General features: G+C 45.8%; 1 protein-coding gene across 1 annotated transcript in view; it reads left to right on the top strand.

Moving 5' to 3' along the window:
- The window catches only part of C4H4orf54 (chromosome 4 C4orf54 homolog), a 36,676-nt gene extending 20,572 nt beyond the window's left edge, over positions 1 to 16,104 (top strand). Inside the window, 2 exon segments of the mRNA XM_053923464.2 lie at positions 1,465 to 6,906; positions 14,279 to 16,104. Coding sequence (XP_053779439.1) covers positions 1,465 to 6,874 — 5,410 coding nt within the window. The 3' untranslated portion in view covers positions 6,875 to 6,906; positions 14,279 to 16,104.
- Positions 16,105 to 16,466: the final 362 nt, after the last annotated feature.

The raw sequence follows: 16,466 nt of genomic DNA, 5'->3' as shown, positions 1-16,466 counted from the left end.
TCTTCACGCTGGGCTCTGGCTTCACATCCACATTGTGACACTTGATACTTCCAGTCTTTCCCTATGTAGTGTTTTTAATGGCAATGATGTGGGCAGATCCAAGTTGTCACGGGGAGAGCGGCGGGGCTGTGCTGTCCACCTCTCAAGTATGGGAAGGTAAATGCTTCAGTTGTTAGGGGCTCCCACTCCATACCTACCCCACGCCTAACAGAGGAAGGAACATTTTTCTGTGCGGGGGTGGCTTTCATGTTGGAAGGAGATGGTTGACGGTGTTATTTTTGTTCCCCACAAATGTGGATGTTTAAAATAGTGCTTTATTCAATCGGCATAAGTGACACATAGACTATGTATAGTGGTGGAACGGGTCCTGGCAGGTGATGAGGGCCAGATCTCACCAAAACCAAGAGTCGTGGTTCTCCACTGATAACACCCAAGGGATTTTTATGAGGATGGTCAGCGCAGAACCCCCATCATGGGCTGCCTGGCAAATTCACTTGCACAACCACTGAACTGTTTGAAATGGATGTACCTCAGAGCCAGTGAACTGGGACTTTGGCTTTGTTTCCATGGGGCATGCCAGCGGGTCACATTTCCTCTCTGAACCTCCCTCCAAGCAGCACTGTACTCATGAAGGGTAAGTGTGTTCGTTGTTCTTTCGTGCCTATTGACTTCGTGCCCTGCAGGTCTGGAGTTCAGCCAGCGTAACCGAATCAGGAGGCTGAAGCTCAGGCTATATTTAATTGGAGGTTTATTGTCTTCTCACGGTTTTAGAAGTTTAGGGAATGTTTTCTGAGATTGATTGGATATGTTGAGTTGGAGTAGTGTCAATTTTGACCCCACGAGCTCCTTTTTTTAGTGATTGCAACTAAAAGTTTATTTAAAGCCTTATGTTTTCAGTTTTTGAAAATTGCCCTTTGTTCTTCATATCAGCCCAGTGAGCATTCTAGAAGGGACTCTTCCTATTTTGAAACAAATGGATTATGTTTCATGGAGTGTAACTTCAGGAAAAAGAGGATGAAATGTTTTATTCTCATGAAAACTTTTATTAACTACAACTCATCTGATTTGAGTTGAAAGAGAAGAAAATGCTTAGCTTTTGAGGCAAACATAAAACTTACCATATGTCCAAGGGGGATTTTGAAATCGTTCTGGATTTTCCTTAAATGGATTTAAAACGCAATGAAGAATTTGGATTTTATTTGGGAATGGAGGGTTCCTTAATCAGGCTTAGCAGTGAAAGTGGCAGTGAGTGAAGCATTATTTCACACTTCTTAGACATGATTATAATAGACGACATAGAACATTTGGTTGATTTGAATTAGAACCCACATGCCTCATCCACCCTCAACCTTCTCTTTTCATTTTAGAGTCTCCTCTGTACCCTCCAGTGTGGTTTCACTCTGACTAGGGAATAGACACTAAAAATATTTCTGGAATGACGTGACCCTCTCTCGCCCCATCCAGGAAAGGGACAAGGCTTCACAAGAAACAGCACATACTTGCCTTTCATTTCTGAGAGTTCCAGGGTCGACCTACAGATGTTGCTCCTTCCATGGCCGATGGCATTTGGACTCCAAGCTGCCAATGGTGCCAGGCAAACAACTGGACAGGACAGCTCAGCTACAGGAAGGTGGCCACAGTCTCGGCCAGAGCAGCATCCCCCAAGCCACAGACCACCTCTGCCACCCCGTCCAGGAGATTTCCCACTTCCCTCAGGCTTGCCTGGGCCCCGCCACAGGGGCTGAAGAACTGGGAGGTGGTGGTAGCAAAGAAAGTGGTGTCTACAGCCTTGGGGAGAGTCCAGGCACATAGGACCCTGCTTCGGGCAACCCTGCAGCCCCTCCAGCACCAGGGAGGGACCCAGGACAGCCCCAGCACTCACCACTGTCTCTTCCTGTCGCTGATACCTAAGCAAGGGCTCAGAATGGAAGCTGCCACTCCTGAGCTGAATCCACAGGCCAGACTGAAGGAGGTGGGGGACGGGTTGAGCAGAGCTCAAGATAGCCAGGAGCTAAAGCAGCAGCTGCAGCCACTGCCCAAGTCATCAGCCTCCTCCCAGCAAGAAGCGAAATATGTGGAGATGTGCACTTCAGCTGGAGTCCAGAGGGAGAGTCCACAGGCCATGAAACGGACTCTGGAGTGCTCACCTGGGGATCAAAGGGCCTCTAGGAATCCCAAGGAGAAAGCCCAAGATGAACCCAGAAGTCAAGAGAGCAAGGCTCCAACCCCCCAGAAGAGTTCTGCCTCCTCGGAACTCACCGGATCCCAGAGCTGCAGCACGGAAGAGGGCAGCAACTTCTCCTCCTCCTCTTCCTCCTCCTCCTCCCCGGTGGGCAAAGCAGAAGGTGGCCTTTCCGAGCTGAATGGACCCACCATATCAACAGGGGCTCTGGCCACCTCGTCTTCATCTTTAGGCTTTGAGAGTGACAGTGGGGAGAGTGCAGTGAGCTGCCAGCGCAGGGGAGGAGTGGGAGGGAAAACGGCAGGAGGAGGAGGAGGGGGAGGAAGAGGAGGAGGAGGGGGAGAAGATGGAACAGAGTGCAGGGACATTATTGCCAAGTCTCAGGGAAGTAGGGGCCCCCCAAAAAACGAGCAGGCTCACTACATCACCACCCACGAGATCCAGCTGAGTGAGGTGGAGCAGGACATGGATTTCGACGTGGGGCTGGCCTCCCACTGGGATTTCGAGGACAACAACGTGATCTACTCATTCGTGGACTATGCCTCCTTTGGTGGCAGTGACGAGACCCCGGGGGACATCACCACCCCAACCGAAGAGGAGGACAACAGCTGCTACCTCAGCACTACTCCCAGCACCAATGCCACCCGGACACCGAGCCCCTCCAGCAGTGACCCTCCCCGCCCCAGCGCAGGCAGCAGTGGTCGCGACACCAGCAGCACGGAAGTGGGCAGTGACCCTACTGACAGTGGCCCCACTCCCCCACCCACTGGGCCTGGCACTGCCACTCGGCCTGAGCCCTTGCCGGAGCCCCCGGAGGCAGCTTCAGGGGCAGCAGCCGCAGCAAGCAGCTGTGGGAGTTCAGCAAGCCAGATCCTCCTATCAATCAAACCGACTTCCCGGGCTATAAATGAGCCTAGCAACGTGCGCGCAAAGCAAAACATTATTTATGCTGCCAAGCATGAAGGCGACATGAGCCTCCGAGTCTCTACGGCTGCTGAACACAATTCAAGTTCACTGAAGCAAGACCCGGCTGCAGCCGTGGCTCAGGACCATGCAAAAAAATTCATTGCTGTCCCTGCTCGCCTGCAAACACGGTGTGGGGCTATCCGGGCTAAGGAGCTGGTGGACTATTCCAGCGGGGCCTCCAGCGCCGTGAGTGAACTGGACGATGCGGACAAAGAGGTTCGTAACCTGACCTCCCGCGCTTTCCGGAGCCTCGCTTACCCCTACTTTGAGGCTCTGAACATCAGCTCCCGAGAGTCCTCCACACTCTCCGAAGTCGGCTTTGGGCGTTGGTCAACCCTCCTAGACCTAAAATGTGGGGGTGTTGGAGCCAGGGTGGAACAGAGCCTGCTCCGGAGCAGTGCAGCCTCAGTGGCCGCAAGTCTTAGGAAGGACGGTGGTGCCAGGACAACCGCAGACCAGCTCTACATCCACTCCAGGAAGTCCCAGACCAAGGCCTTGGAGTTTGTGGTCAGCAAGGTCGAAGGGGAAATCAAGCATGTGGAGACACCTCTGTGTTTCCAGAAGCAGGTCCAGACAGGCTCACGCGTGGTCACCCTTCTGGAGCCTCTGAATTTACGCAGTGAGAGCAAAGCCAGCTCCACCACTGGGCCCTGCAGGACTACCAAAGGCAAGGGCCCCGGGTCGGTGTGCACAGATGACGGCTCAGAGACCTCTGAGAGCAGCAAGCCTGCCGCCCGTGCAGAAGGCCCCCAGAAGAAGTCCAAGTTTGCTTCCAGTCTGCTCAAAAATGTCATCTCCAAGAAGATGCAGCGGGAACAGGAGTTCAAAATGGAGAGGGGAGAAGTCACTGACACATCCCATAACCTCTCCAGCACATCCAAGGAGGCAGAGGGCGCCCCCGCCTCCTTGGGTGAGAAGCAGCGGGAGAGGGGCCTGCAGAGGCAGGGCTCTCGCCACTCAGAGGCCGGCTCCGAGTACACTGTGCTCAGTGTGTCTGATGCAGGTGCCGAGGGGTCCGTGGTGGGGTCTAAGTCTCCAGTGTTCAGAGCCAGTGCTCCTCGGGAGAGCAATGCAGGCTCTGGCCGAACTTTCCCTGATGGCCACACAGAGGAAGTGTGTGAAATTAAAAAGAGTGCATCAGAGACTGTCAAGGGCATCTTCCTCCGTAGTCAGAACAGTGCATTCCGGTCCTGGAAAGAGAAAGAGGCTGAGAATCGGGAAGAAAAAGCCCCCATTGGAAAGCTTCAGCTGCCCAAGGGGGGTGACTGGAGGGCTGATCTAGGGGAGATCTCTGCCAGCAAGTCCACCATCATGTCGCGTCTCTTTGTCCCCAACATCCAGCAGACACCCAAGGACAAGCAGCCGGGGAAACAGGCCACCAAGTACCCTGCTGCGCAGGCCACCTCCACCGCAGTGATTAAGCCCAAAGCTCCGGAAATCAAGATCCGGCTGGGGAGCGTGCAGCAGCCAAGCTCAGACTTCAACATTGCCAAGCTGCTCACGCCCAAGCTGACCAGTGGCAGCTCCTCTAACCTCCTCAGGACCATTGAGGACAACACTAGGGTGCAACAGAAACTCTGCCGGGGGGACAACATGGAAAAAGCGCCCCAATTCCAGGTGAGAGACGTCAGAGACAAGTCCAAGGCTCAGGCCCCTCTCCACCAGGTGAGAGATGTCAGGAAACTAATCAAAGGGTCAGGCGATAGCAGTGACAAGGGCAGTGTTACTCCAGAGCAGGGGCTGACTGGGCCCAAACCCAGGCAGCTGGCTGCTGCAGCTGGCGGATCCAGATCCCTGTCCCCCATGGTGATTACGTGCCAGGCAGTGCTGAACCAAAGGGAAGAGAGCATGGACCGAGAGCTGAGGGAGAGCCTGGGCAAAGGTGGCAGCAGCAACGGCTTGAATGCCTCCTCGCCAGAAGGCACGGTCTTGGTTCACAGGGCATCTGGCAGGCTGCCCGTGGCCACCATTGCCCCCAATAAGCCTGAGCAGGGCTCATACCTGCCTGTGCTCAAGATCGTCTCCAAGGCTTCTGCTCAGAAGACCCCAGAGAAGGCCAAGGACGAGGAGGAAGGGCGAGACCGGAAGCCATCTCGGAATGCCCTGGAGAAGCTGACTGCTGCGGTGAGGTCCATGGAAGAACTGTACAGCTTCAACAGGAACGAGTGGAAGCGCAAAAGCGACCCCTTGCCGGTGATGACGGACAGCCATGTTCTGTCGCTCATTGCTAGCGAAGAGAGAGAAGGGGCCGGGGGTGCTGAGGGGGACCCCGACAAGCTGGCCAAACGGCCGGGTGAGGTAGGAGAGCGGGGCACAGGAAACAAAGGAGGAGTGCTCCTGCGAGGGGGACCCATGGAGCGTCTGCAGCGAAGAAACTCCAACCCGAGCTCCGAGAGTGTGTCTGCCCGTGCTGCTGCCTTCGAGAACCTGGCCCTGGCCAAGGAAAGGCCCCGATCCCTCTATATTCCCCCAGTCCTCAAAGACATGGAGAGAACCCAGCCCCTGCAGCCCCTCCCACCACTCCCCAGCAACCGCAATGTGTTCACGGTGAGTGCCAGCAGCGCCCAGAAAACTGGGGGTGTCGCTGGCAAATTCCCACAAGGGCTTTCTCCAGAGAACCCTTCAGCAGCAAAAAGCATCAAGTCTCAGGGACTTCGGTCCCTCAAGATCTCTCCGGCCACCCGGGCACCTCTTGAGGAGGTGACCAACAGGAAAAATGGCAGCAATTTGGAAAAGAGCAATAGTGACTGTGAGAATTACCTGACCATCCCACTTAAAGGAAGCTCTGCAGCTGGGGAGCTTCCAGGCAGGCCTAGGGCTGGGAGGGAGGGACCCCCAGCCTCCTCAGCAGCCACTCTCTGCAGCTTGCCCCCACTGAGTGCCCGCAGTCAGGTCCCCGGTTGCCCCAAAGGCTCCCAGATCAGTGGAACCAGGTGGCCAGCTTGGCCTACCAAACCTGAAAACCCACGGGAGTCAGTAGCTGCCCCCACAGGGCCCCAGAGCCCCCAGCATCCCCCCACTGCCATCTACCACCAGCAGTCACTGCCCTTCACCTTGCAAGGGTCACAGCCCCAGGTCCTTTGCTTCTCCCCACCTGGCATGCCTGCCCCAGCACCTGCAGGCCCAGCTCCGGTCCCCTCAGACCCCTTCCAGCAGCCACAGCCTCAGCAGACCCAGCGCAAGATGCTCCTGGATGTGACAACTGGCCAGTACTACCTGGTGGACACACCAGTGCAGCCCATGACCCGGAGACTGTTTGACCCCGAGACAGGGCAGTATGTGGATGTGCCCATGACCTCCCAGCAGCAAGCTGTGGCTCCCATGTCTCTCCCTGTGCCTCCCTTGGCCCTGAGTCCTGGGGCCTATGGACCCACCTACATGATCTACCCTGGGTTTCTGCCCACAGTGCTCCCTACCAGTGCCCTGCAGCCCACACCAGTTGCTCACACCCCAGGGAGCAGTGAGCTCTCCCAGATGGCTGCAGAATCCCCCAGCAAAGAGGCAGCTGCCAAGTTCCCTGAGGCCCCATACTTCATGGCCTCTGGTCAGTCTCCTGCTTCCTCTACAGCCCCAACAGCCACATCCCAGCTGGTGGGGGCCAAGGGCTTTGCCCAGCTGCACGGCAAACCTGTCATCAGCATCACTTCCCAGCCTCTGGGGCCGAGGATCATTGCTCCCCCCTCCTTTGACGGCACCACCATGAGCTTTGTGGTGGAGCACAGATGATGAGCAATCACCAGGAAGCAGGATGGAGCTGGGTGAGTGTGACTTTGATCATTATCAGATATAAATATTAAGAGCAATCCTGTTTGCTTATGTGTGTGTGTGTGTGTGTGTTTGAAATGTCAGATTTACAGCAGAGGAAGTTGTCTAGAAATGGGCATTTTCTTTTTGAAGAATAGAACAAAACCCCATCCAAATTATTAAGGAGTTTTTCTTAATTTTCTTGCCAAGCTTCCTGCTCTCCCCATTCCTCAGTCTTCATGGCCTTTTCCCTTTGACCTTTTCACATTGCCTGAGTGTTTTTCTCACCTGTTAATAGGAGGGAAGTGAACCTTGCATCTGTCAGGTTAGACTTTGTTGAAAGTTCACAGAGGAGAGAAACAAAAACCCAGTCCGTATTTTGTGGCATGAGCCTCTCTTCCTGGCAGTGCCAGTGACAGAAGGGAGAACATCCGGCAAAATCATTGGGAACACTGTTAATTGGCTTGCTCCTCAGAAGTAAGGAGGGTCAAAGACTGACGTTTTCTTGTTTGGGGGTTTTCTGAATTTCCAGAAGATTTTTTCCCCCTCTCCCACATCTTCCTCTTGAAGTTTCTTATACAAGAGAATGTCTTTTTTAAGCTCTTATTTTTCTGTTTGCAGACAATCAGAATACTTTTTGTTAGATGAGTCCCAGGTCTTTAAGGTGTTACACGCGCGTGCACACACACACAGCCGACATCTATGAGGGGGGCCATTACTGAAAGCTGTGGCTCCTTGCAGGGGCTGCTATGTTGGACCCAGTCGTTCAGACTGAATCCATTCTCTCAGCTGCCAGTCCCTACCTGGTGTTCATTTTCACATCTGCATGTCCTCCCTTCAGAAAAGAAGCAACTTCTACTTGCTCCCCTCTAAAGGAAATTAGATAAAGTAGATTCCTAACACCTGAATTAATCCAAATTCGTAGACAGGAATTCTTGCCGTAAATACAGTCCATGAAACCTGATAGGAAAAGTGAGCCTGAGTCAGGACACTTGAGGTCACACACATGGGAGAGATCAGGGCGCACTTCAGATGCGAACACAAAGATGTCAGCACTATGGGGGCAATGGCCCCTCATTCTCCTGTTCTCTTCAGGTTAGAAAGGGTTGACCTTGTGAACGTTTCTTGGACTTTCACTTCTTGGTAAGGTTATACCAAACCAAGAAAGGAGATGAGGAAGAGAGAAACCCTTTCTATGCATCTGTAAGGAAATAAGCCATTTATCTGAACTGAAAAAGAACAGAGGAACATTGTTTCATTGGCCAATGAAAGAGCCTTAAATTAGGAAGTAGGATCATTAGATTACAGTCAAAGCTTCTTCCCACCAGCTGTGTGTTCTTGGGCTGCAAACTCTACCACCCATGACACTCGTGTGTTAATAATCTCTACTCCTCAAAATGCATCTGAGCGTCAGATGGTATAACAGTGTGCTGCAGATTTAAAGCCCTTTTCAAATTAAGGGGTTATTACATTTATTGGAGTACACGAAATTAGGCCACTGTTCAAAAATCCTTGGGTCTTTCTCGAAGAATTCAGGTAAAAGCACAAGACTCATTTTACTTGCAACCTAGAAATAGATTAATTAGAAATTTTCCTCTCCAAGGGTTTGTAACAGGTACTGTGTGATGATCACAAAAAAAAAAAAAAAAAGAGGGAGGGGGAAGATTAAAGATAAATAATGCATGTTTTGTCTGTTGTAAAAAATAAAGAAAAAATTCAGTACACACGTGGAGGGAACTCAGGACTAGAGAATAGTCTTGCAGAAGGAAAAAAGTAGCCTCTAGACAAAAGCACTTTAATCTTCTGCATAGGTGGTACGTGTACCTAAGGCTATTTTGGAGCAGCTAATGCTGCAAGGCTTTTGTGTGACTGCGGAGGCGCAGAAACAAGGGGAAGGGAGGACAGGGCAAAGAGAGAAACCAGGCACACAAGCTCTGTAGTGTCCCCTCGGCACCTGCCTTTGGCCTTTGTCCTGTCTGCTAAGTCTGAAGTGATTAGGCTTGGATTTGTTTCCATCAGACACAAATACAAATCACAGTTTTCAGCATTCAAGATTTGAACAATGATTTTTTTGAGAGTTTATTTCCTTTTGAAAGCAAAACCTTTCTTTTAGTCCATAGCCCTGAAGACAGACAGAAATCAAAAGCTGGCTTCACCATTTAAGAAGACTAGTGAAGAACTAACAATTAGCTTTTTGTACACAGGCAAAAAAATTAAAATCTCATTGTTAAAACTCAGATAACTAACAAAAATCCTTCAAAACTCACCTTCCTTATAGTTCTATGCCATTTCCCAAAGAAAAGTCAGATACATAAACAAGTGTATAGTTCTTTTCCTGGTGTGAAAAAAATTTTAAATGCTATTCAGATGTATCAAAATTTGCATTATACTCACTCATTCATCAGCTGATACTCATATGAATGGTCCTTGTGAGAAGCCTTGGCCACTCGTTTCAGTTCAAAATTTCCTTTGAAAACCAGCCTTATCCCAGAGATTTTCCTTGAGGTAGGGTCTGGTTTTATGTGCCCCTTTCAGTTAAGTCATTTAAGTGATTTGATCCAATGACAACATTTTGCAGAGGAGAAAACTGGGACTTAGAAAGAAATGGTTTGGCTCAAGTTCCCAGAGAGTGAGAGAGCCAGGACCTGTGGAGATGGCTCTTAGCCCCGGGCCATACTATGCTCCCCACAGGCCACTCTGTGTGTTTGTTCCTTGGTAGGCAGCCTGGAACAAAGGAAGGATATCTGAGAGTGCACTGAGATCTCAACTGGCAGCCAGGACACCTGGGATCTACTCTCTGCCTCTCTGGCCATTTGAAAAATGAGTGTTGAATGAAATGCACCAATTCCCCCATTCATTTAACAAACATGAATTACATGTTTACATTCTACTAGCCACAGTGTACTCTGCGGTGACTCTAAACCCCCACGTGATCTGGTATGGACGCATCAGCCAGCAGCGTGCACTCCAGCTGGAGGACACACGCCAGACACACAGAAATGCAAACCTAGTGTTCAAGTCCTGTCTTCACCTTTAAGATTCCTTCCAGCTCAAATAATAAATATTTCATCCTCTATTTTTAGCTGCACATTGTAACAGGGAGCTTTGCTTTCTGCCCCTGTATGTATTTGAGCATGACCAACTGCTGTTTTTTTCTAATTATTCTATGAATTTCCCTTTCGTTTGCTTTTATAGGTGAGCCTTTCCCACTTCAAAGATAATTAGTGATGTTACTTGTTTTATTATTATGTAATAATGACATTGCAGATTGTGATAAACAGACAAGGCTGTGTACATCCAGTAGCCCAGTGACCAGAGAGTCACAGCAGGAACCCATTTGTAACACACCAGCATGGGAGGCACAGCAGCTGCAAAACTTCACAACTTCCTTCTTTTTTGCTAAAACCTTTCTGTTCTAGCCCCCTGTTGTTTGTTGATTTTGTTCTGAACATCCCAGCTCCTCAGGATCTTTGATGCCTTTACCAAAGACATTATTTTTGTTTTTAGTTTTCTATCATGGGAGGCACGAACCTATATTTTTCCTTTTCATGCTTTCTCCAGTCCATCTCCTGGGATGCCATATTTCTGTTTTAAAATTTTTATTGAGACTTGATACTAAATACCATTTACAAGAGCATAAAGATAAAATAAATATATAATAATAACAAAACAAAACTTTAATTGGCACTATGTCTGCTATGCAGTAGGTATTGCAATTACTTTGTTACATTTGAATGTCTTTTTTTTTTCTGTAAGATTTTATCCATTTGTTTATTCATTTCTGAGTGTGCCTTATGGAGTAGCTCCTGCAGGTTTGTCTTTCTTTTCTCCTTACCTTTTCAGAGTTATTTCAACCCTCTGAATAGAGCCCCACAGGTCAGAGAAAGGGACTGGATATTGCAGAGTGTTCTAAGCAGGTCCCAAAGAGGTCGTTAGATCACCAGTCCCTGTCCGATGGTGTTAAATTGCAGGAGGAAATTGGGCCTCAGAAAGGTTAAGTGGCTCTTCTTCAGTCACAGCATTCCTTTGGGGCAGAGTTGGGACCCAACGCCTGAATGCCCCCACACCAGAGTCTTTTTTTCAGTTTGCTTCTTTCTTACTGCTTTCCAGCCCCCTTCTCTTTTTCTCCCCAGAGCCACCCTTCGCTGGTGGTCCTCCTCCCTGGCATTTCTCCCACTAGTTCACTTCCCCTCCTTTCTTCACTTGCCATTTGTTTGAGAATTTACTTTCTGTTGTTTGCTTTTTTTTTTTTTTTTTTTTTTGCAGTGGGGAGGGGGGCTTTATTCCTTATTGTGGTTTTTCCTTTCCCATTCCCTTCAAGCTGATTTAGTTTAATGTGTCACCTTGCTTCTTTCCATCTCACTTTTTTTGCTTGTAGTTTGTATTTAATCACAGACTAGAAAACTTAAAGGACCACTGCTCCCTGCCAGCTCCCTCACCAGAACGTTCTTTGCATCTGTGGAGTAGGCCAGTTGGCAGCAAGCTGGACATTTCATATTCATTTCACTCCATAATTACATTTCTTAATCAATTCATTTATTTCTATTTTTCTCTTACTTGGTTGTGACTTCCTTTCTCAATTATTATATGTGACTGTTGTTTAATTTTATTATCTTCTTAATGCCTTTTTTCTTTGCCCTTTTCCTTCTCCTTTTTTCTTTTATTGGATTGTAGCTTTCCTCTTGCTTTTAATTTTGTGCTTCTCTCCAAAATTTTACTGCCTTTATAATTCTCTTCTCTATCCTCTATAAATGAATAAAAATTAAAAGCAATAGCCAATGTGTATTAATCATCTATCATATGCCAAGATTTAACATCATGCCATCTGACTCTTAAAACAAGTAGCTGCTATATTCATCTCTATGTGACAAATAAATAACTTGTCCCAAGGAAACAGATCAGTTGAAACCTAGGCCCTTCATGCTCCATGGCCATGCTCTTATAGGTGGCCGCTCGTTTGCCCTTCTCTTACTCTCTGCCCTCCAGGTCTCAGTTCCTTTCTATGAATTGTACCTCTTCAGTCATCTGGGAAAAAGAGAAAGGAATAAGGTCAGAAACTGACCTTGAATCTGGTAATGTCTAGCATATATCAAGCCTCCATATGTATTTTTCTTTCGATTAAAAAATTAGCTGTCCTTAGTTATTAGAGCATTTTATTCCCCAAAGAGGAATTTGAGCCAGTGTTAGCATTTCTAGGGGCTGTGGCTCTTGGTGGTGGGGTGTTTCTGTGTGCATGTGGAGAGGGACAGGTGTGGGATGCACACCAGGGAGTGGAATCCCCCCTGGATGCCAATGGATTAATACATTTTAGTTGGAGAGGAGCTGTGTGGTTTCACTAAAGCTCTAGTATGTGCCCCTTGAAATCAGGCAGTCCTGGCCCAAAATCTAATACTCTTACTACTCAAGACAAGTGATTTGCCCCCTCTGGGCTTCAATTTTCTCAGCAATAAAATGGGGATACCTTGCAGGAATATTGTGAAGATTGAATTATAAAACCATTACAAAGGACATATCAAAGAGTTCATAGCACATAAACTTGGAGACTACAACCTCATGAATGCCTTGGAACCTTCTGATCTTTCAGGGGCCCTCACCAGAGCCAAGGATATTATAAGGATAATCACTCCTTATCCTTACAGATTCCCAGGGAAGCATCAGGGACCTGATCCAGGACTGTTTTATAGTCCTTTAAACTGGAGGTAGTTTCCATAGCTCTGCAGTCAGAGCTGGCTGATCTCTTGGGACAGGCCAGTTGGCCGTGGATCAAGGTACTCTAGTATTCCCCAAGGCTTTCCAGAATGCTATACAACTCTGGGCCTAGATTGCCAGCAGCAGTGTGATGATTTTCCTTTCTGCCTGGACACAGGCCTGTGTGGGACAATGGAAAACCTAACCCGGCACCCATTCTGAACTCTGTCGTGTATTCTGGTCCTATAGGCACGGGAAGTCATCCTGGCCAGACTGCCTGGTGACACAATATAGTCAGCCTCTTGTCTTTACCGACTTTGTCACAGTCCCCTGATTGGTTAAATTTATCATTTATTATTATGTTATTATTTTATATTTGATAAGAATTGGAATAACTTAATAATTTCACGATTGCAAGTAAAATTGCTTTCAAGTTAATGTAAGCAGAAGCAATACCCTGTGAAAGAGTAAAAGGGCAGTGTCTGGGAAATGAAATATACCGATACAGTTTTCGGTTTTCCCTGAAAACTGTATTGGTATATTGTATAAATAGATTTTTCCTCTATTTCTCAACACCCTAGAGTGCCTCCCTGCCCCCTTTGATCCACATAGAAATGATTCTTCATAGTCTCCTGTTTTCTTCTCTGTCTTTCATAATTATATTTTTCTTTCCTGTTGCTACTTTATGTCGTTAGGCAGAAAAACTTAAATTTAGCAAATGAAGTCTCCAAACTCACAATGGTCTTTTTCATCTTGAAGGTCATTCCTTAATATAAAATACAAAAGAATAAAATAAAAGAAGCATGAAATATTGTACATATGAAGTCATCATTTTTCCTAAAGACTTCTTTTTTTTAAGCATATATTAATAAGCCAGTTTCTAGATGACAGGGTTAAAATATCCCTTGCTGACGCCTGTGATTGCATATAAGTGATTAGATACCTGTTATGTGACACTTGCTGGGGGTTATTTTTCACCTGAGAGAGTCTTCTTCATCCCTCACAAATGTGACCTGTAAGCCACTCTAGTTCTGTCTTTATAACATTATGTTCACATACCAAGTCTCAAATGTCTAAGAAAATGTTCTTTAGGCAAACTTCTAGTAGATGTACTATATAAAGAAAGCGATCAACAGAAAAGGCCAATTTACAGTAGGCTTTTGAACATGTCACTACTTATCTTAGAATGGATTGAACTAAGTTATAGCCTCCAACAGGTATATCTCATTTTAAACAAAATGTACCAGATGAAATGCTACATAATCTAGGTAGTGATTATTTGTTTACAAAAATTCTCAGTACAGAGTTCACTCATTTAACTGGATTACTAACTCATGGTAAATTCCATTTCTGCATGATATTTTAGGAATGTATCTATTACACTGTTTTATCTCTGTTATGATTGATTTAAATGAAACTAAACATTTCACTCTAAAATAATTTTTGTATAACTCTTTGTATTTAATTCAATTTTCTAACAGAAGTTCCCCTTTGGGCACTTCATTAAAGCCAGTACGATGTCTAGTAAGTTCAGAAACACATTTGCCAAACACATTTTAAAATGTGAACTTGATCATTATTAATATTGAAAGTAAACAAATAGTGAAATAAAATATATTTTGACATATTTCTTGCTTCTTTAAAAATGAATTTGACCTTTGGAACTAACCATCGATTCTTTCTTATGTTTGTTTATAGGAGCAAGACAGAAAGATGGACTATTCTTCTTTAATCTGAAGGTTGCATTGTAACAACACTAAGAATTCATCTTAAAAACTTCCTCTACATGTGTTATTCTTAGTTTTTGCTTCTTATAAACCAAGTGTATAAGTTTCTATATTTTCCTGAACAACTCCATTAAGACAGTTTGTGTTATTTTAGTTTTATTGGGCTGATTGAATGGTTCCATTTTTCCCCATGTAAAATTATTTCTTTTTATACTTTAATACAGGATATAAGCTTTCTATTTTTCTTTCCCTTCATTTGGCTGGACAAGAAAAAATCCCTTAAGTATTTTCAGAGTTCAATCAAATGATACAACAGAATGAGATTGGCTTTGTTGTGAACCAAGCCAGAGAATCAATAACTTGGGTCCCAGATCTCCTCACAGGTTCTTGGAATACGTGAGGACCAGCTGGCAGGATTGCAGCGCATGCTTCAACTTTCAGTATGATGATGTGTCCTCACTCTGAATCACATACCAGCCAAGCCTATCATTCTCTTCGTTATGTCCTACATGTTATTTTACTGGGTTTAGCATGACTTCAGATGTGATCGTGAAAAGTAATGGTTTTAACTTTTATGCTTTGTTTTCATTTTCCCAATGGTACAATGTCATGACACCATTTGTTGCTTTAAAATAGAAGGGCTTGAAATATGGAAGAACCAGTGATTATATTTAATATTAAGTTTTTAGTCTCAGGAAGGTATAAAATATCTATTTCTCTCTAGTAACCCAAACTTGTTATAAGTGTATAGCAGCTTTCGGTCTTCTTCAATGATTCCCTCCATAGTTGCATAGTCCTGGCTCTCACGGATTGTTTGGAGCCCGAAGAGTGACTGGTTTGAGGTGATAGAGTAGAATGTAAGCTCCTATTCAGTGGCTCTGCCCTAGCCCTAGCAATAGCAATAGCAGTGACCTAGGATTACATCACTTGCTCCTTGTGGTTATAAAAGACGTTGAGAGTCCAAATCATAGAATCTGTCACTGACATTCAATATTTCCTCAGTTGTAACCCAGTTCTAAAGGTTCTTTTAGTGAGTGTTCACAGTGAATACTGAAGAGGTGATTGATCAGATAAATATTTAGCTTGTCAGAATTAATAAGTGTGCCAATATCTATTTGACAATTGTTACATTGGAATATTTCTTACTGTTTAAAAGAATACCTTGAAGGCTTCCTCAGGCTTTCTTATTTAAGAAATCTCCTCTTCTTTACTTATTTGTTCAAAGATAAAGCATTCTGGTAATTTTTTAAAGCCTTTTTTTATTTTAATAGTCATCAATTTTTGGTTTCGGCTTATAAATGCTCCTTGAAGCCACAGAACTTTATGCTGTTCATGATTGAAGGTGTGGGTAAAAAACTATGAGACTGGTTTTTGTATGATTTATATAAGCTCATTATTTTGTAGCTATGCTTCCTTTCTCAGACTCTTTTAAAAAATTCAATTTCATTTTCAGGGCCTTCCTTAAAGGAATAGCTTTTTCCTAAAAAAAAATTCTGGATAAAAAGGAAGGTTTGAGGGAGGAACAATCAATCAGCTTTGCTCTCAATTCAATCAATCATTGGGCCAATGAACTATGAAATGCAGTGATAGCCTGTATGAGACATAAAACATGAAATAAGAAGCAGCCTCTGAATATGGGAAAGATGCCCCTGTACCATATTAGGGAAAGTGTTATTCCTTTGTCATAGAGGTTTGCTTACCCAGGTGCATCAATGGATTCACCCCAGAACTTACTGAATTTTTCACCACTGGGGAACTAACTAGTTATAGCATCAGCCCTTCTTCATTTTCAGTAGAGATTGGCTGGGTATGAGGTCACTTAATATTGAAACAAGAAAGTAGAATCATTTTCAAAGATCTGAAATCTATAATACTTAAACAGTGCCATGAATCCTCAAGTATTTGAGCACCTCTGGTGCAACTTACATCGGATTTTGATGGGTAGTACCAGCATTGATAAGACTGCTGTAAAACTATGTGTGACTTCTAGGAAATCCCAGTGGTCATACCGAATAGTTAACTGTTTGCCAGCTCTACAAAAAGAGAGACTCTCCTAGAATATGTGGTAAAGTTCTTAGCTACCAACATTCTGGGGCTCCATAAGTTATTTATCATTACTTGTCACTAGCAGATATGAGCCTTAAATTCTTACATTGAGG

This window comes from Desmodus rotundus, chromosome 4 (assembly GCF_022682495.2).
Source record: "Desmodus rotundus isolate HL8 chromosome 4, HLdesRot8A.1, whole genome shotgun sequence".
Classification (NCBI taxonomy): domain Eukaryota; kingdom Metazoa; phylum Chordata; class Mammalia; order Chiroptera; family Phyllostomidae; genus Desmodus; species Desmodus rotundus.
Note: the sequence above shows the minus strand (reverse complement) of the source record. Positions and strands in the feature narration are given on the sequence as shown.